Here is a 17,941-nt window from a genome sequence, read left to right as displayed (position 1 = left end):
AGACAGGCCATCTGATTTGACAGGAACTGCTCCCTTTACTGGTATGAGCAATGTGTTCAAACCAGAAATGAAGCAAACAAGGGTCAACCCAGCTGGACCTGATGAGCTAGTGTCACGAGCTAAGCTTGTTCAGGGCATTATGCTTGCCTGTGACCGCTTATCTCGTGTGCTTGGGATGGATTTCCATCATGTAAATACTAGTGTAGGGTTTTTTTCTTCTAGTAGAGTCTTTGTATGCCAAATAAGGCAGTATGACTCCTCGGTCACTTTGATGTTTCCTAGTGTCAGGATGATAATTACATAAAAACCTCTCTAAGGGAGGGTGAGTGTTCATCCGTCATTGTAAAACTCACTAGCTATTGTCAACGTGTTTAGCCCACTTGCCTCCCTCGCTAAACACACCATGTCAATGGAGGTGTTGTTAATGAATTACATTTGCTTCAATGTTTACTACTTGCTTGCCACTACTTCCATGACTTGATTACTGTTTTCGCTGCTATTTGAATGAATGTTAATGAAAGTGCTTCGTGGATGAATGTTGGTAAACAATAGGCTCACTAGTTAAGCAAGAGTGCTTTTAGCTAGCGCCGCACGGCCCTTCACAAGGATGTGAAAATAGTCGGACCATGACAACTAGCCATGTTGACCAGCTTGTCACTTAGAATATATATAAATTAGTTGAGCGCCTTGAAAGGGTGGGAGTGGGGGTGGGAAGGAATTGAACCCTGACCTCCTCTACCTTCCAACATCCCACCACTGTGCTCAGGTTAAGCATGTGATATTAACTTCAACACAGCACATTCACACGCATATTGAGTTTTGAACTCTTTTACCTTATGGCCTTCTTTGGAACATGGAAAACATTAAGGAAAGAAAATATATATATAAAGGAATCTTAAATTTTTATATTTAGAAAGAAAAATAAAAGTATATACATGTATAAACACACATAATGAACAAAATTTGATTTTATACATCATTAACATTTGATTTTTCTAATTATATACATGTATATACACATAAAATGAACAAAAATTGAATTTATACATCATTAACATTTGATTTTTCTTAATTTTTTATCATTTGAACGAATTTTTATTTTAATATAATTTGATACTAGAGAGAAAATATAATATAAAATAGATTTCCTTCATTATTTTCTTCTTATTCACTTTTTTCAATTAAAATTCTCAATCCAAACGAAATCTAAGTAAATTTTAATTAATTAAGTAAAACTTTTTCTCTCTCTTTTATAATGCACAACATACAAAGGGCATTCCCAAGCCACAAGGCTCTCCGCGTTGTGAGGATAGGGGGAGGGTTGTCACAGTGTACACAACCTACCCTTGCTTTTATGCGAAGAGGTTGTTTCCTTAGACTCAAACACATGAGCAATCGGCCACAAAGGAGTAACCTTACCGTTAATCCAACACCACCCTCAATCACAACATACATTATGTATGTGAATGTATATGTAAGTATTAAATATCACCAAAAAGCTTCAGTTCGATTCATGAGTTCAACTGGTCTAACCAACCTCGTGGCTTCACCAGACTAGTTATTGATCCAGGTTTTACAACCATGGTTGCTGGTGCTCATGGTTGGTTGTGGATAGTCTTCAACCTCGTCAAAATATGTCCGTAAGGCTGTTACCATTAGCTATGACCAACTAATGGGAGGGAGGATTATGTTCGCCAAAGACTACCCATTGGTTTCTTCTATCTAATATTTCTACAAGTACCAGGTTTGGGGGTCCTTTCCATTTAGTTAGCAAAGCTTTGCCTTAACAAAAATGTTATCAACGTCATGGTGACTTGGTGCACCGGAGATGTCATAATTAAATCAATATTCCACATGGACACGAGGGTTGTGGGCATGTAATTCTGGCCTTCTCTCTTTGAGGTGAACTAATTCTACTGTAATGGATGAAGTCCAGTTGTGAAATGTTACCGAGATAAATGCTAGTATATTTTCCATTAGGTAAATCCACTCATAGGAAGAAAGGAACAACGGTAGCCATTTTTAATATGCAGCCGAGCCGGATTTGCGCAAACATAATTTATCACATGGATCATACAGACTCCTAGCATCTTTGAAGTAGATTTGTCCAACTCAATAGAGGACTAGGACAAAAACTCATCCAATGGTTCTTCTCTTAATTTCAAGCTCCATAGACAAGTTCCCTCTCATAGCAGCAGGTAGCTTTCTAGAATTATCAAATACAACGATACTGGCTAAATTAAGGCACTAACAAACAAAATAGCTCAGCTTCAATAAAGAAGGAATCTTGTCAGAAGATAGTGCTCTCTTCAAATTGTGTGACCTTGTCAAGAAGGAATCTCTTCATTCATCAAAAGCCTTTGCTTGAGTGCAAAACAATAAAATAGTTTTAATGATCTTTGCCACAATCCCCATCAAAACCTTATCCTGATTCTCATCCTCTACACTTCCCCTACCATGATTGGAGGCAATGCTAAAGATTGTTGAACTCTGGAAGAAGCTTGAGAAGAAGAAAAAAAACCATCTTTGGTGATCTATTGGATTCTAGCATATGCTTCATTTATGGATGGTAATTCTAAACTATTAAGACTCACAGTTAACATTGATGATCTGTTGTATTCTAGCACATGCTTCATTCATAGATGGTATGCATTCACCACAAGAAGCTATCACGAATGGGTTCAAGCTTGCCCAGACAAAAATTTGGCAGCCAATAATTCTGCTCATTGCCTCTTTAATCATCTCAATGTAAGAACCGACTGATTGATAGATATTAAGCTCCTCTCACACACTCTTCAAAGTGCTATGATACTCACTAATGGACCTACCTTCTTGGTCATATTTTAAAATTCTCATGCGTCTAGAACACAAGTTAAATTTTTATCTTCTACAAGCTTTCACAAAGACCTTACCATATGGCCTTGGATGTTGTATGAAACATCACATTCTTAGCAATTATGTGGCTGCATGCTATTTCACAACCACACAAGCAATATGCCCTTATCTTTCATTCAATCTTCATAATCCTTGGAGTCTGGAGACTGCGGAGAATGCAGCAGATAGTTGGACTTCCTTTTTGCAATAATATACCCATGCACTGCCTAACTAAGACCATGACAAGTAGTTGGAGGATCCAACCAATTTGATTGCTGTAATTTTTAAGTCAACAATATCAGCCAAAGCTCCTCTATGGAGGCCATCAAAACCACCCCCGACACACTACAATCAGCACACACCAGTATCAGGAATGAACAACACAGCAACAATGCAGAATGATGCAGCACACAATAGCACAGAACATCACTCCCGAACTTTAAAGGTCCAGAAATTCAAGAGGCAACTACGACCACATAACTGAAGTTACAGTATTCTAGAAGAAATCACAGGCAAAAATAATTAAATAGCCTCTCGCTCATCCTATCAAAGTCAGCTTCCACTAAATAGAGCAGAGCAGACCACATCTTGACCATACAGAAAAAGGCAGACCACAAGGAAGCACTGCAGGCATTTAACAGCAGCGCAGGCACTCAACAAACAATCCAGCAGCAGCTATAAGCAGGCACAGAAACAGCACCCACAACATCATAACAGTGCCATCACTCAACCACTAGTCAGAGGAAACATCAGTACATCAACAGTAGTCTGCCAAAAATAGTAGGTTGCTATCTTTACAAGAGCAAGCTACCACGACCCACAAAACCCACAAGGGTGGTTCGCGGTTGAGAGGGGAAGGATAAAAAACCCTAGATGACTCTCAAACTGGGAAGAAAAAATTCTACTTAAGAGTCAAAAGTGAGAGAAAGGAGAGGAAGAGAAGTGCTATAACTGCATTAGATATATCTGGTTTGGAGAACTTTATCACTTTGATACCATGTCGTAAATCTGAAATAAATCAAAGATTCAATTAAGAAAATACAGCATTTCGGTTAGACATTGAGAAGAGCAGAAGAGAAGAAAGGGAGAAAGCCCAGTCGACAGTTCCTTGGAGCATACGTACAGCTCCAGGTCTGCCCTCTTATATATATATATTAATCATATATATATATATATATATATATACATGGACAAAATAACCCAATTCACGCCACCTAAATACTAAAGTAATATATTCACTTCTAACAAAAAGAAAAATATATCCTAGTAACAATGATGCAGACTGATATTTCCTTGATAACTGTATAACCGTAAGCCTGGTGTACAGAACATGTAGAAGGAGCAGAAGCAATTTGTAAAACGGTGTCATCATTCAATTTATTTTACATCTAAAATACCAGCCATTAATAAATCTGATTTGTGGCCTGTTAGATTGAAACTTTACCTAAAAGGTTAAGCTATTAGGTTGTGGGCCAACAATGTACAACAAGTTTTAACACTCCTCTGCATATGCAGTCCAATAGCACGTGGAGAGATAAATAGATGAGAAGTAACACCCATTATAGGGAATATAATAATTTTTAAACAGCACATAATAAATGCGGGCAACAAACTAGAACTCAAGACCTCTTGGTAACCAGCTGTGACACCATGTTAGATTACTACTTTTACCCAAAAGCTTAAGCTTAGGTTGTGGGCCAACAATGCGTATCAAACTTTAACATGACCAAAATGGATGAAGTAAACAATAGTTCATAGGAAATTCAGAAAATCAAATTCAAGCTTATAAACATTTCCAGTGAGGGGAAACCTTGACTCAATAGTAAGGGTGTTGCATCCACACATGAAGGTCAGCATTTCAAATCACAAAAACAGTCTCTCCCAGCAAGCAGCTAAGGCTGCATATCTCATGCCCTCTCCAGACCCCAATGTCATGGAAGCCTTACGCACTGTTTGTCGCTTTTTTTTTCATATAAACACTCCTGGTAATGTTATTCATTCAATTACAATCCCTAACAATGTTGACATTGAAGATTCTAAAACTTCAATACTTCAGATCAATGCATTACTGTAAATGTACATGAGAAGCAAAATAAAAGCACCCAAATAATTCCATCTATGAAGATAAAATGCATGTTCAAGATAAAGCAAGAACTTACTTCTCAGGTGGTAAGATAGAACCAGTTGCAATTGATTCAGTTAGCCAATTAGGCTTAAGAATGAATGCATCCACAGCGCACCCATACAAGAACTTCATAGTTTCTAGCTGAGACAAACACAAGAGAATCCATCTTAAGTAAGAACCTGACATCCGCAACAGAAGAAAAGACCATGCAATAATGGACAAGAACGACAAGAAATCATATCAATTACCAAAATTCATACCATAGAATTTTCAAAAACTTCCAAAAACCATTCCCTTGAAAGAATGACAGTGCAGCATTTAAACACTTTTATCTCTAAATTAGAATTTTAAAATTAAAGACCGTAAATTTCCACAAATTAATCAACTTCCAAAGCAATCCAAGCTTAACTCAATATGGAATTATGAGTATAAAATCCCCATAAATGCCACCATAATTTCACAGTTCACTTGTATTTCAGAAATGCCAGAATGAAACAACAAGATGTCTTAATTTCATTGCCATAATCATAACATTGAGAGACCAAGAAAATGCTCAATGACTTCTGCTCCCTTACACGTCAGCTTACCATTTCTAAAGTAGAATTTTGAGGTTCAGATTCAACTGCTTTCCCTATATGAAACTACTGGTTGCACTCTGTGATGACCATGAGTAAAAAGGGTGTAAAAGTCAGCATAAGAAGCACCATCATAATTTTATTCTCTCGTTTAAAAAGAAAAAAAGAGTGTTGCCTTTCCAGCTTCATCCACCAATGTGAAGTTTCAATTTATTTACGGTGCAGTTTTCATGAAACCCTCAGTATAGGGTTTCCAAGACCACAATCTCACCAGCTGTGAATTAGAAACAGACCCCAAAAAAAAATAAAAATTTAAAGCCATTATCTGCATTGTAATTAATCGAAGGGGCCTGGACATGAACTCAATAGTTTATGTGTTTGTCATAACAACAAAAAAAAAATTCTTTATTAACCCAAAACCCACAATTCCATGAAACCCAAGCTTAAGTTATATCCCACCATGCACTGCTCCAAATATCAGCCAGTCCTTTGTGTTGGGAATTAACAACAAATTCCCGAAACTTGTGAGAAACAAAATAGAGAAAGAATACACGCCAAAGAAAAATCAATCATACGCACAAGACAATATTTACGTGGTTCGGCAACTTTGCCTACGTCCACAGAGTTGCAGGGATTTCACTATTATCAAAAAGAAAAATGCAGAGAGTGCGGTGGTACAATACTCTCTCTTGCTCTCTCGTGAAGTCGTGAAGTGTGACCGTTTGACCTAATCGCCCAAAAAACAATCATTTTATATGCTGCGCACAAGGTTCTGAATGGGCTACAAAACAGGCACAAAAAAATTTTCTCTGTCATGGACTAAGCCTTAGGATAGAAATCTCTCATTAAAGAAAAATCGGGTCATCATCCAGATCGAACGCAACTAGGCTCCACAAAACCCCAACAATTTGTTCAACAACAAATATTTTAAACTACTTTGGAGCCAATTCCCCTTTTAATGTGTTCATGGACATCATCACATATGTAATCTTTGTGGATTTGCTTTCTGGTTGATGCAAAACAGTCTCAAGAGTCTAGCCTATAGGCACTCTTGCAAGACAAAGGTAGCAAGAGATTATTCTCAAGGTTTGGGATTTGTGGAACGGTTTAAAAGTAAAAGGTCAATAAAACTTTCAAAACATGTTGATGAAATTTTGAGACAGCAGCTAATTAGGATTTTGGTTGTTGATACAAAGGTAGTAAAGAGTTATGGGAGCAGAGTTATACCTTTTGAAAAATACAGGAAGCATTGGCTCATTGTGAATTAATTAAAGAACGCAATAGTGCTAAGAATTGAAGATTATAAAATGAAAAGGAAAAAGAAGTAAAGGATGAATTATCAAGGCAAACTGATGGCACTAATCAAACCAAAACATTTAGGGGCCATTTGGTATCACTATCAATTAGAAAAACGAAAACCAAAAACTAGAAACAGAAACTAAAAACTAGAAACCAGCAACCTGTTCGGTTAACATTTATAAAACTAATATAAATTTAAAACTTAATTTAAAAATGCTCATTTTCATCATTGAATCAAATAATACTATAAAAATATGATTAAAATAATAAAATTACAAATAATACACATTGAAAAATTACTATAATAAAAATAAAATTTATTATAATTATTTCCCTTAATTGTTCTACTTTCAAATTTTACTTTACAATAAAAATTTTATTGTACATGAAAATTGAAAAATAGTGAAAATATTTTGTAATTAATTATATTTAGATTCAAATGAACATTTAATTTTGATTTTAATTTAAAAGTGCATAAAATGAATAATTTAATCCAAAAAAATACTTTTTGGGCATTAAAATTTCAGACAACTAGTTGTTGAAACAACTGAGAATCATAAAATATGGTTTTCAATTTTTTGGCAAACAGCTGAAAACTAGCAACAAAAACAAAAAACTGACAACATATACAAACGCATTTTTATAATCTGCTTCTTCAATGTGAAGAAATAAAAACAGCAAACAGCAATGATACCAAACAAACCCTTAGAATCCTATAATTAGATTCTAGTTCTGTTTTGTACAGGGCAGTAGGGACCTTATTCATGGACTGATAAAACCTTGCAAGAAAGCAAAACCTCTTAAAAGAAATGCTTAACAACATAGAAAACAAAAGGGAGTCAAATTTCTCAAAATATTGTTGAAGGCTTGATATGTATGTTGGCCCACAACCTAACAGCTTAAGCTTTTGGGTAAAATGGTAATCAAACATGGTATCAAAGCTGGTTACCAAGAGGTCTTGGGTTCTAGTCGTCTTACCCGCATTTATTGTGTGAAGCTTAAATTATTGTACACCCTATAATGGGTGTTATATATAGTTTGTTTCTCTCCACATGTTGTTGGGCTGCACATGCAGAGGAGTGTTAAAGGCTTGATGTACATTGTTAACCCACAACCTAACAGCTTAAGCTTTTGGGTAAAGTGATAATCTAACAAATATGGACTAAACCAAAGCTGCTAGGTTGAGAAGAGAAGGATCCCAATTCAAGGCCCTCCTCTCCATGCAAAACCTTTCCCTACTGAAAGACTACAATTGACAAGTACCCTCCGAATATGAGTCACATCTGAACAAGAACAAAAGAGAAATTTGTTCAATATAACAATAACAGGAACTCTTTAAAAGAACTAATAAAAAAACTTTCTCAATTCTAATTAGGACTCAAATAACATGCACCAGGGGCGTGGTGGGAGTGCCTAACAAAGTAAACTCTAGTGCAGAATAATCACTAGACCAGTATGCCCAAATGAAAACAACTAAACTATCCAAACAGTAACCTACATACTAAAAAAATTCACACCATCTACATCATTAACAAGCACATGACACAGCACAAAGAAATAAATAAATATACTTCATGGCTGTATAATTAGTAATATCATATATTGCTCATGATTTTATCAGAGAACAGGCAGAAACAAGTACCAAAACAAAAAGAAATATCCACAGTTTTACCCTCCACTTGATCATTAAGAAAGAAAGGAAATAAATTAGAAAACTTTACAAGCCAACAAACAGAAGAATATTAGCATTTTAGGCTATTTTTTTCATGAAAAACTAATCATAGATTTTAGAAGAGGTAATTTTTTAATTGAAGAAACCAAATAAGATTTAATAAGATCAGAAAGAAACAAAATGGATTTTGAAAGGCCTCACCCAGGCTGACAGTTGAGACAATCAGAAGAACTTTTAGTGGAAATGTACCCACCGACCCACCCACCCCCCTCTGTCTCTTTCTCAAATTTTACCAGTTTCCAAAATTATATGTTGGTCGTCATCTTTCCAAAAACCATGTTAACTTGTGCATCCCTGCATGCCCATACTTGTTGGGACTCAAAAATAACAATAAAGAGTTTCAGAAACAAGTGTAGATTTTCTAACAAGTGCCTACTGCATTCAGGCATGTTTGTACCCAATTCACATTTTCAAGCATGAAGACATCACTTGCAGGAATGAGTTGGTGCTTTACATCAAAATCCAACCCATTCAAGAGAAGCATTGAGAGATTTTATTACAAAAAACAAAAACCTTAAAAATGAAACAAGTGTCGTCCTAACTCTTTTTAAAAACATGAGGTCAAAACCACAATGAAGTATTATGGTACAAATTCCCAGCCTAATGCCATCTCCTCACCACCTAACAATAGGGATGCAATCATGCAACCAACAATATGCAATTAGACACTCACACTACATGCATCATGAGAACAAGGAAACAATCAATACAACAACAACAACAACAAGCCTTTAGTCCTACTATGTTGGGTCGGCTATATGAATCCTTTTCTGCCAAATCACATGATAAAGGGCATTTGCCTTATCTAGTTTAAGAGCGCTCTTAGATCCTTTCTCACTACCTCATTCTAAGTTATTTTAGGTCTACACCAATCCCTTCTACCACCACTAACAATAACTAACTCACTACTCAATGGAGCACAACTTGGCCTAAATTTCAAATGCCCAAACCATCTAAGTCGTACCTCTATTATCTTATCTTCTACTGGTGCTATGCCTACCTTGTTGCAAATATGTTAGTTCCTTAATTTATCCTTTAAAGTTATACAACCCATCCACCTTAGCATTCAAATTTCTACAACTTTTACTTTTTGGATATATTGTTTCTTAGTTGCCCAACATTCTGATTCATATAGCATAGCTGGTCTTATAGTAGTCCTATAAAACTTTCCTTTAATTTAGGGGTATTCTACGATTACACAGCACGCCTGAAGCACTCTTCCATTTTACCCAACTTGCTTTGAATTTATACAAATATTGTTGCTAACTAGAGAAACGGGACACTCATGTCATTTTGGATTCTCTAGAAGGAAATAAATCTAAATATTTTCAGATATTTGCGATTCCAACACATTTAATGTTGGTTAAGTATGCTCCTTTTGGTTGAGTGTCAAGACAACCAGTCCTCAGTGTTACTAGGACCCAGATAGAGATGTTATAATGGTGAAAACTTAAATATTTTCCTGTAAAGTTACAATTGTGATGTGGGAATCATGGACTTCGAGTCGCACAAAAAAGTCTTTCAACACTTGGGGTTCAATGCGCATTTGATCATCCCTAGAACCCACACTGGAGAAGACTGCTGTATTGGACTGCCTTCTTTAAATCTATAAGAAAAAGATGTATATAAAATCTATAATGTTTGCAAAACCTCTATCCAACTAGGAAAACAATCACATGGAAAAAAATGAAAAAATAAAAAAGAAACAAAGCACTACTTCATATTAAATCACCTGTTCTTTTGAACTAAAACTAATTCTACATTGAGAGGACCACTTTTCAGACACATTGCTCAACATAATTTGAGCTAGAAACAAAATTGCTTCAGTTACCAGTTAGCAAAAACCAACCTTTTTTATGCATAAAACAATGGGATGTCGCTGCCAACTAGATCTTGATTTTCTCTTTCCCCTTGGATTTGGAGGAGAAGGGATATCAGAGAGAACTGTCCCACCATACTTCCTAATCAATTCCTCAATTTCCTTTTCCTTCTTAGTAGAAAACCCTGTAAGCAAGAATTCAATCCCCTGAAATAGCAATCTCTTTCCATCTTTAACACAATAATTCCTCAGGCGCATTTTTACTCCCAGAGTTCTGGAGTCTGATAGTTTGTTGGAATGTTTCAACCTCTTCCCAGCTTTGTTGCTTGAGCCTACAAAGATTTAAATAGATAGATTAATCAGATACTTCCAAAATTTGTTATAGTTAAAGGTCAACTTCAGAACAATATCAAACTCTCACAAATTTTGTGTGCAGATTGTTGTTTTCGGAGGTTCTTATGCTGCTGATTTTGAGCTTCAACTTCTGAAAAACGAACTCGCTTTCTCATTGGAACCTGAATATCATGGGGATCACAACATTTGCCTTGTCGTGTTTGAAGACTTTTGTTCTGTTGATTTACTTCAGTTCCAGAAGTGGCAGCCCGCACAGCATCTTTTTCTACAGAGAAATTACCTATAGAAATTTTTGAAGCACGTACACGCCGACAAACTCTATGATTTAAAATAATAGGCAAGTTCCTCTCCTCATGTGGATGAACCTGCAACTCAGTCCCATCCTTTGCATTCACATCACTAATATGAAATCCAGCCCCATCTTCTGCATTTTCATCATATTTTGTTTTCTGATTTTCAAACTTGGTGAATGCACTGCCAATAAAATGAGTTTCATGGTTTGGCACATAATCTGTAGCAGCAGTGCCGTTAGATATGGATTTGGAAGATAAGAAATCTGTGGAAAACCTTTTACTTAATGATACACTGCAGCCCTTATTTTTTTCAGAAGAAAGCAATCCTAGATTGCATTCTGATGAAAGTGACTGATTATAATGACTGCTTCCTTTTTCCAAAACTGCACCATGGAAAGGCAGTAGCATGCTATAAGCTTTAAGTGAGGTGATCTGCCTGAAAACTGTGGCCCCAGAACTTTCAACATTGGTCGCAGGCACAGCTTGCCCATTCCCATCAACAAATTCAACATTCAGATTCTCTTTCCTAAATTCTGATGTCATGCATAAGTGCTTTTCAACATCAATCTCTCTATCACTCTGATTCGGGGCTTGAGTTACACCAACATTTTCTGAATTAATGCTGCATGGAACAATGGAACAAAGAGGATCGGACAAGGATAAACTAGGTGACCTCATAACATCTTGAGAAAGCAAGTCTCCCTCACTGGCCTTATTATATAAACTGCCAAAGGGTACACTAGACTGTGAAGCTATCCTTAACCCTATTTCCTGATCACGTACAAAAGAATTGACATCTGGGGCAATATCTGCGGTTTCAGAGAGAAAACTAGTTTCCGCAACAAAAATCTGCGCGATGCTTTTGGTGTTACTCTGCTGTATAGTTGCAGTACCATCTACTTCCTTCAAAAGAAGAAAAAGGGGGAAAATATTATGACAAGATCTAAGTTACCTGTCTGATAACATTTATTGTTGTATACATGCACATGACATTTAAATAGATAAATGAACTGAAATATTAAAAATTCACAAAGCATTAACAGTAACCAAGTGATGGATGACCAGAGAAAGGAACAGCACCTCCACTAATGATAGATGGAACTTCAACATCCATTAATGTCAAAACTGAATGACACCATGCAGGATGTGAATTGAAGTCGAGATGGATTGTTTGACATGGTGAAGTAGTAAATAAAAGAAGATCTAAAGGAATATATGAAACTTCAAGAGACATGAATACCATTGAAAAGAAACTGAGTTTCCATTTTAGTTATGCAGAAAATTTTGAAGAGAAGTGTTTGTGCTGAAAGATGAAGCTACCGATTATGCAATTCTTGAGTTAATAATATGTTAAATTATTCACATGAAAACTGAATAGAGAAATATGGTGAGCCCATCCTATTCCCTAGAAACACCATCCTTAAAAAAGAGAAAGTTGTCTTCCACCAATCTAAAAAAGCAGGTGTACAGTATCTGCACTGTTGGATTGTATAAACATTAGTAACCTGGAATTCTTCATTACTTATCCGGGATTTCCTTATCCCACCATGAGAATAGAACCTAAAGTTTCTCTTGCTATTGTTGACCATGAACTGCACCATGCCTCAGAGTCTGAACTTGTGACCATCATTAGAAGTAGGCTAAGAGACTAAGTATTGATGCTGACAGGTATTTCAGCTATTAAATAAGACTAAAAAAGGAAGATTCTATTTCAGCTCTGACAAAATAAACCATAGTAAAGTAATCTTGCCCAATATACTTCAACATATGTGCAGTTAGGTTTAAGAAAAATAAATTAATATACAAGAGCAAAAGGAAGCAAAAAACAGACCAAAAAATAACTTTGAAAATACAACTTAAGATAACTCCTAACTTTTCCCCTTCGTAAAGATAAAGAAGTAAATTCTTCTCTTTTCCAGTATATTATATATGCATAACTTTTCTTTTAATAAATAAATAAATGGAATAGTATAACATCAGGAGTATTAAAACTAAGTAAAGAAAATGTACTCTAATTAGTCCGGTAATACGAACTAATTTTTATTTCACCCAGGAGAAGCTATCTTCTTCTTAACAATGTCTTCACCACTTACTCCAACAGCATCCAAATTTATGGACATGTAACAAACACAATGCAGCATGTTCAATTTCTCAAATGACGCCAATAATTGTCATTTAAAGAATAAAGATGCTGCTAAAAAGAGATTGAAGCTTTCAAGAGGATAAAGGAATAAAGAAATGCAGCACAAACCTTTCGTGACCAACCACCAAGCCAGCGGCTTCTAAATCTGCTGGGGACTAAATTATTCATTTTGTCTTCTTGTCCTGTAGACAGACAAGAGCAGAGAGAGAGAGAGAGTATATGTTACAGCCCTTCAAATAGCAGAAAGGAGGCACATGTGATAAGAAAGCAGTTACCTGAATTTTCAGAATCCCTAGCCTGAGGATGAGAGTTTAAATTTTGATGAGTTTGAAATGATGTTACATCACCCACAACTAAGGCATCTCCCTGCAAGCCAAACCAAATTTTTTTTCAATTAATAAATTCTTCATACAAACTACCACGAGTCCATGACACATTAGTGACTTGGTTCACATTTTGGCATGCTTCTATCATCATTAAATCAATAATTCAAAAATAAACAGAATAAAAAAATAAAATAAAATAAAAAAAGATATACCAAAATGAGAAGTACCAATTCAGAGAAAAACCCAGCTTTAATTTTTCTATATTTAATTCATCTATTAAAGAGAAAAATATCATGCATAACCAAAAGGGGAAAATGATTTATCTGAGCTATATTACCTGCCTCACAGTCACAGCTACATCTGAGCCTTCCTGGATCAACTCTTGTTGTGCACCATTAATATGGAATGACGTGCCTAACTGCAAAGATTGATAATCACAGAGATTCTCTCGCCCCTTACCACCATGAGATTCCAATGGCAAATCATTTTTTGATGGTAAATCCATGTCCAAAGCATCTTTCGCTTTTTCCTTCATAATAGTACCATAAGGATCAGTTCCATGAAGCCCAAGCCCTATGTTTTTAACTTTATCATCACATCCAGAAGGATTTCCTGAGATGGGAGCATCTTCGACCTGGGATATAACAGAGCTAGAAAAATACAGATCATCAAGACCAATGAGAGATAACCCTACATCTTCAAATGCATCTGCCATGGCATATTCATCCAAATCTGAAAGAGAATCAAACTCATCAACTTCTTCAGCTAGGCAAAGTGAAGCACTCTCCGGCCCCTCCGATCTTGCTTGCTTGACTCGAAGGGCAACCTCAAGTACAGCGGCAGCCGGAAAAGCATCTGAATGGGGTTCTCTCTTTACTAACTCATGGACAGCCAGTGCTTCAGATGCCGCAATAGAGAGTTCAATTGCAGCACTAATATCATCTATTTGTAGATGCTTGTCATCAAACTTTTCGTCACACTGCCTCCCACTATCTTTGTTATGTGTGAGATGTTGAGGGCTACCATATTCTAGTGCTTTCGGGTTAGAATCTGAGGGTAACAAATTCGCTACACCTTTAGCATAGTTCTTTTTGGATTCATTGACCTTCTTTCCTTCACCAGCTGAAGCTTCAACATGCTGCATAGGACAAAATTTATTTGATTCAGGCCTGTCTACTTGAATTTGTTCAGACAAAGGACTTGAAATGTTCTGTGAACTATCATCCGATGAAAGATGTAGATGAAAATGCAGCACCTATTAGGATGGAAGGAAACATCAGCCAGATTAAAACAGATGATATAAACAAGAGAACAAACAATCTAAAGCTGAACTGAAATTAAACAGAAATGTTTCATTTGAGGGCACAAAATTTCTATTTAATTTATATTCCATGCAGACCACAACCATAAAGATTCCATGCTAGCACAAGAGGGATCTAGTGAGACAAAAGAGAAATATCAATAGTCAAAAATCAGTCGTCTTCTCTAACAATGATTAAAGTGCATGAATAAAATCAATCTTCTCCTCTATCAATGATGTAAGTTCACAAATACAAAAGGTAATCACTTTCAATATTGCCCATTTTCTCATTTCCAAATAGGGGGGATTTTGCACAAAAATAAAGGTAACAGCAAAAACCCAGAGAGTTCAGTGCCAAAGCATTTATTCTGCTGTACAATGACAAATGCCAGATTGGCAATCATATGCTGCTAAGTTAACCTTAGCATTTTCAAGAACAATAACTCAAAGAACAAACTCAAAGTTTTTTTTTTCCCAACTGTACAAAGGATACATTGAAGAAAGAAGATGAGAAAAGAAAGATATGGCAAGTTGTCCTCCAAAAGAGCCATCCCCAATCCCTTTGCAAGAAATTCAAAGAAATGCACCAAAAAATACAAGAAGCTAAAGCCAAAGGAGAAGGTAGAAAAACCACCTTATCCCAGAGCAAGAAAAAAGTTTTGAGTTGAACTTTAAAATATCCATAGTTGCTTCCACAAAACACAAAAATAGAAAACCAGGCATATCGTCACAGCACATTACCTTGCTTACTCCGAAGCCCAAAATTGAGTTTTACCTATTTTAAAGCACTCTACACCACAAGTGGATTGATATAATGCTATATAACTATAGCAAAAATTAGGAGATAAGAACTGTTAAGTCTTTTTTTCAGATAAACAAGGGACTATACTAAGAAAGAAAAGAAAATATAAACAAAAAGGAGGATAAAGCAAAACAAGAAAACAAAAGAAAAACCAAAAGAAGAAAATTAAATCAACTAGTAAAGAAAATAAACTCCTCTAAAAGGCCATTCACAGGAAACACCAAAGTGGCACCATGAACACTGCCCTACACCACACCAACTTAACATGAGTAGCAGAACAATTTGAATCCCAACCATATGCACCAAATCACCACAAACATAGCACCTTTCCAGGTAGCCTTCCCTTCCTCTGCTTTAACAAAGCCACTAAAAGAAGTAAAGCAGACACCCTCCCAAGAAAAAAAGACAAAACCAATGCTTCTCAAAAACATCAAACAAATTGTTATAGATTTCCCATGAAAAGGAACAATGCACGTGTACTTAACATTTTCACTATTACAGAAACATAGACAGTAGCAACCTATAGGAGGAATTAGATAGCTACTTGCTACTATAATGTGAACAAAATTGAGGTACTGGCTTAATATTCACATTACAACCTAATTATGCCCCTAACAAAGTATATCCCATATGAATCAAAATCATGGCAATCCATAAAATATCCCAAATAAACCTAATTTTCCTTACTTGATATAACATTCTATGTATAAAAAATTATCATAGGGCACTTGTTTTGCGAATCATGACCATGGTTATTAAAATCGCCATCTGGATCATAGGATCGTAAGATTCCACGATCTAGATTCACCCAAACAATCCAAGTCGCAACAAAAATTGGAATCAAGTAGAATCGCGGTAGAATTGTAAAAGAATCGGTAGAATTGTAGAATTGGAATTGTAAAATCGTACAGATCCCACTCTGTTACGTGGATTGGGATTTTTTTTCCCCTTTTGGCCTTCAATAATGTGGCCCAATACATGTTTTTATTCGCCCAAAGGCCTCAAAAAGGTTTATGTTGGGTCCAAAGTCTTCTAGAACTGGGGGAAAATGGCTCCCAGCCTCCCATCAATGAACAAATTCAGCGGAATCTGTACCTGACTTCCCTGGAGTTCGATACCTCAGTCCTCTACTCATTGAAATTCAGCAACCTGGCACCTGAATTTCTCTCCTGTTTGACAACCAGAGAGCTCTCCATCTAGTGACTGGTGTTTGATCAGCAGCAGCTAGCAGTCTTGCTGTTTGATCAACAGTTCTTTGGACTTCAACAACCAGAGTTCCTGGGGTTCGACAAAAATTCAGCCCTCAGTTCTCAGTCCTCTTCCTTCTTTGGTGTTCAACAAGAACACATCAATCCTCTTCAACACAGAGTTCTTGTTTGATCAACAGCAGCCAAGAAAGGAACCAAGCCAGAGTTATTCTCCTTTCCTCGCTCTTCTTCTTTTTCTTCTTTTTATTGTTTGAACTTTTTATTATATTTTTAACTTCTTATACTTACTAAGTTACTAACCAAGTTTTGTCATAAAGTTCCACATAATTTTCTATTATTTATTTTACATTGAAAGTAGAATCTTATGATTCTCGATCCAATTCTACGATTCGATCCTGCAGACCCCTCCAATGATCCCACTTAGAATCCCGATTCTAACAACCTTGATCGTGACCAAGCTGCATCTGCTAGAAAATTAATGAAAAAAAAATAATTTACTCCCAAAGTGTTGACAATCCACACAGATGATGGATCCAATGTAAAACAAGGAAAATATAATTATTTCATATTGAAAAACTCTAAATCGATACACAATCAGGAAATAACAGGAATAAATTGAACAAAACTCAAAAAACTAGAGTACCAACAAAATAAATAATAAATTCCAAGGAACCAGAGACATGTTTCCATTCCATATTATCTGAGGCACAATCTTAAATTTCCGGGAAATTGTTGAAATTTCTGCCTTCCAACCCCCTCAAAATTGAAATGGTAGTCAATGTCCATTTTACAAAATTTCTACAGATCACCCGAAACGTATCAGAATCTCAAAATTCAACAAACTGAATTGAAATTTTAACTAAATAATGAAATTTCCTTGAAATACTAATTTGAGATTCAAAACCTGAATTAATTTCTCTCTATTTTTGGATAGAAGACAATTTTATCAAAGCAATGAAACATGGTACATAATGGAGGTCAAGGAGTCCTCCTTGGATAACAAAAGATACCAAAAAGCTATAAACTTCTAAAAGAACCAAAAAAAACAAGACAACTATCAATTACAAGAGCACCGCCCTCCAATCTTTCAT

General features: G+C 35.9%; 1 protein-coding gene across 10 annotated transcripts in view; it reads right to left on the bottom strand.

Annotated features, from left to right (window-relative positions):
• LOC131163672 (uncharacterized) overlaps positions 1 to 17,941 on the bottom strand; it is a 36,937-nt gene that overhangs the window by 12,968 nt on the left and 6,028 nt on the right. For 9 of the 10 annotated variants that reach the window (XR_009139085.1, XR_009139090.1, XR_009139087.1 and 6 more), the window contains exons 4-9: positions 13,878 to 14,795; positions 13,490 to 13,580; positions 13,323 to 13,396; positions 10,846 to 11,974; positions 10,455 to 10,756; positions 5,034 to 5,140 (exon numbers count right to left, since the gene is read on the bottom strand). Coding sequence is in view for 1 of the 10 variants with exons in the window: in XM_058120327.1 (XP_057976310.1) it covers positions 5,034 to 5,140; positions 10,455 to 10,756; positions 10,846 to 11,974; positions 13,323 to 13,396; positions 13,490 to 13,580; positions 13,878 to 14,795 (2,621 nt within the window). In the remaining 9 variants the exon portion in view is untranslated. The remainder of the gene's footprint in view (positions 1 to 5,033; positions 5,141 to 10,454; positions 10,757 to 10,845; positions 11,975 to 13,322; positions 13,397 to 13,489; positions 13,581 to 13,877; positions 14,796 to 17,941) is intronic. The other variant, XR_009139093.1, reaches the window with a different exon arrangement.

Source organism: Malania oleifera, chromosome 9 (genome assembly GCF_029873635.1).
Source record: "Malania oleifera isolate guangnan ecotype guangnan chromosome 9, ASM2987363v1, whole genome shotgun sequence".
Classification (NCBI taxonomy): Eukaryota; Viridiplantae; Streptophyta; class Magnoliopsida; order Santalales; family Ximeniaceae; genus Malania; species Malania oleifera.
Note: the sequence above shows the minus strand (reverse complement) of the source record. Positions and strands in the feature narration are given on the sequence as shown.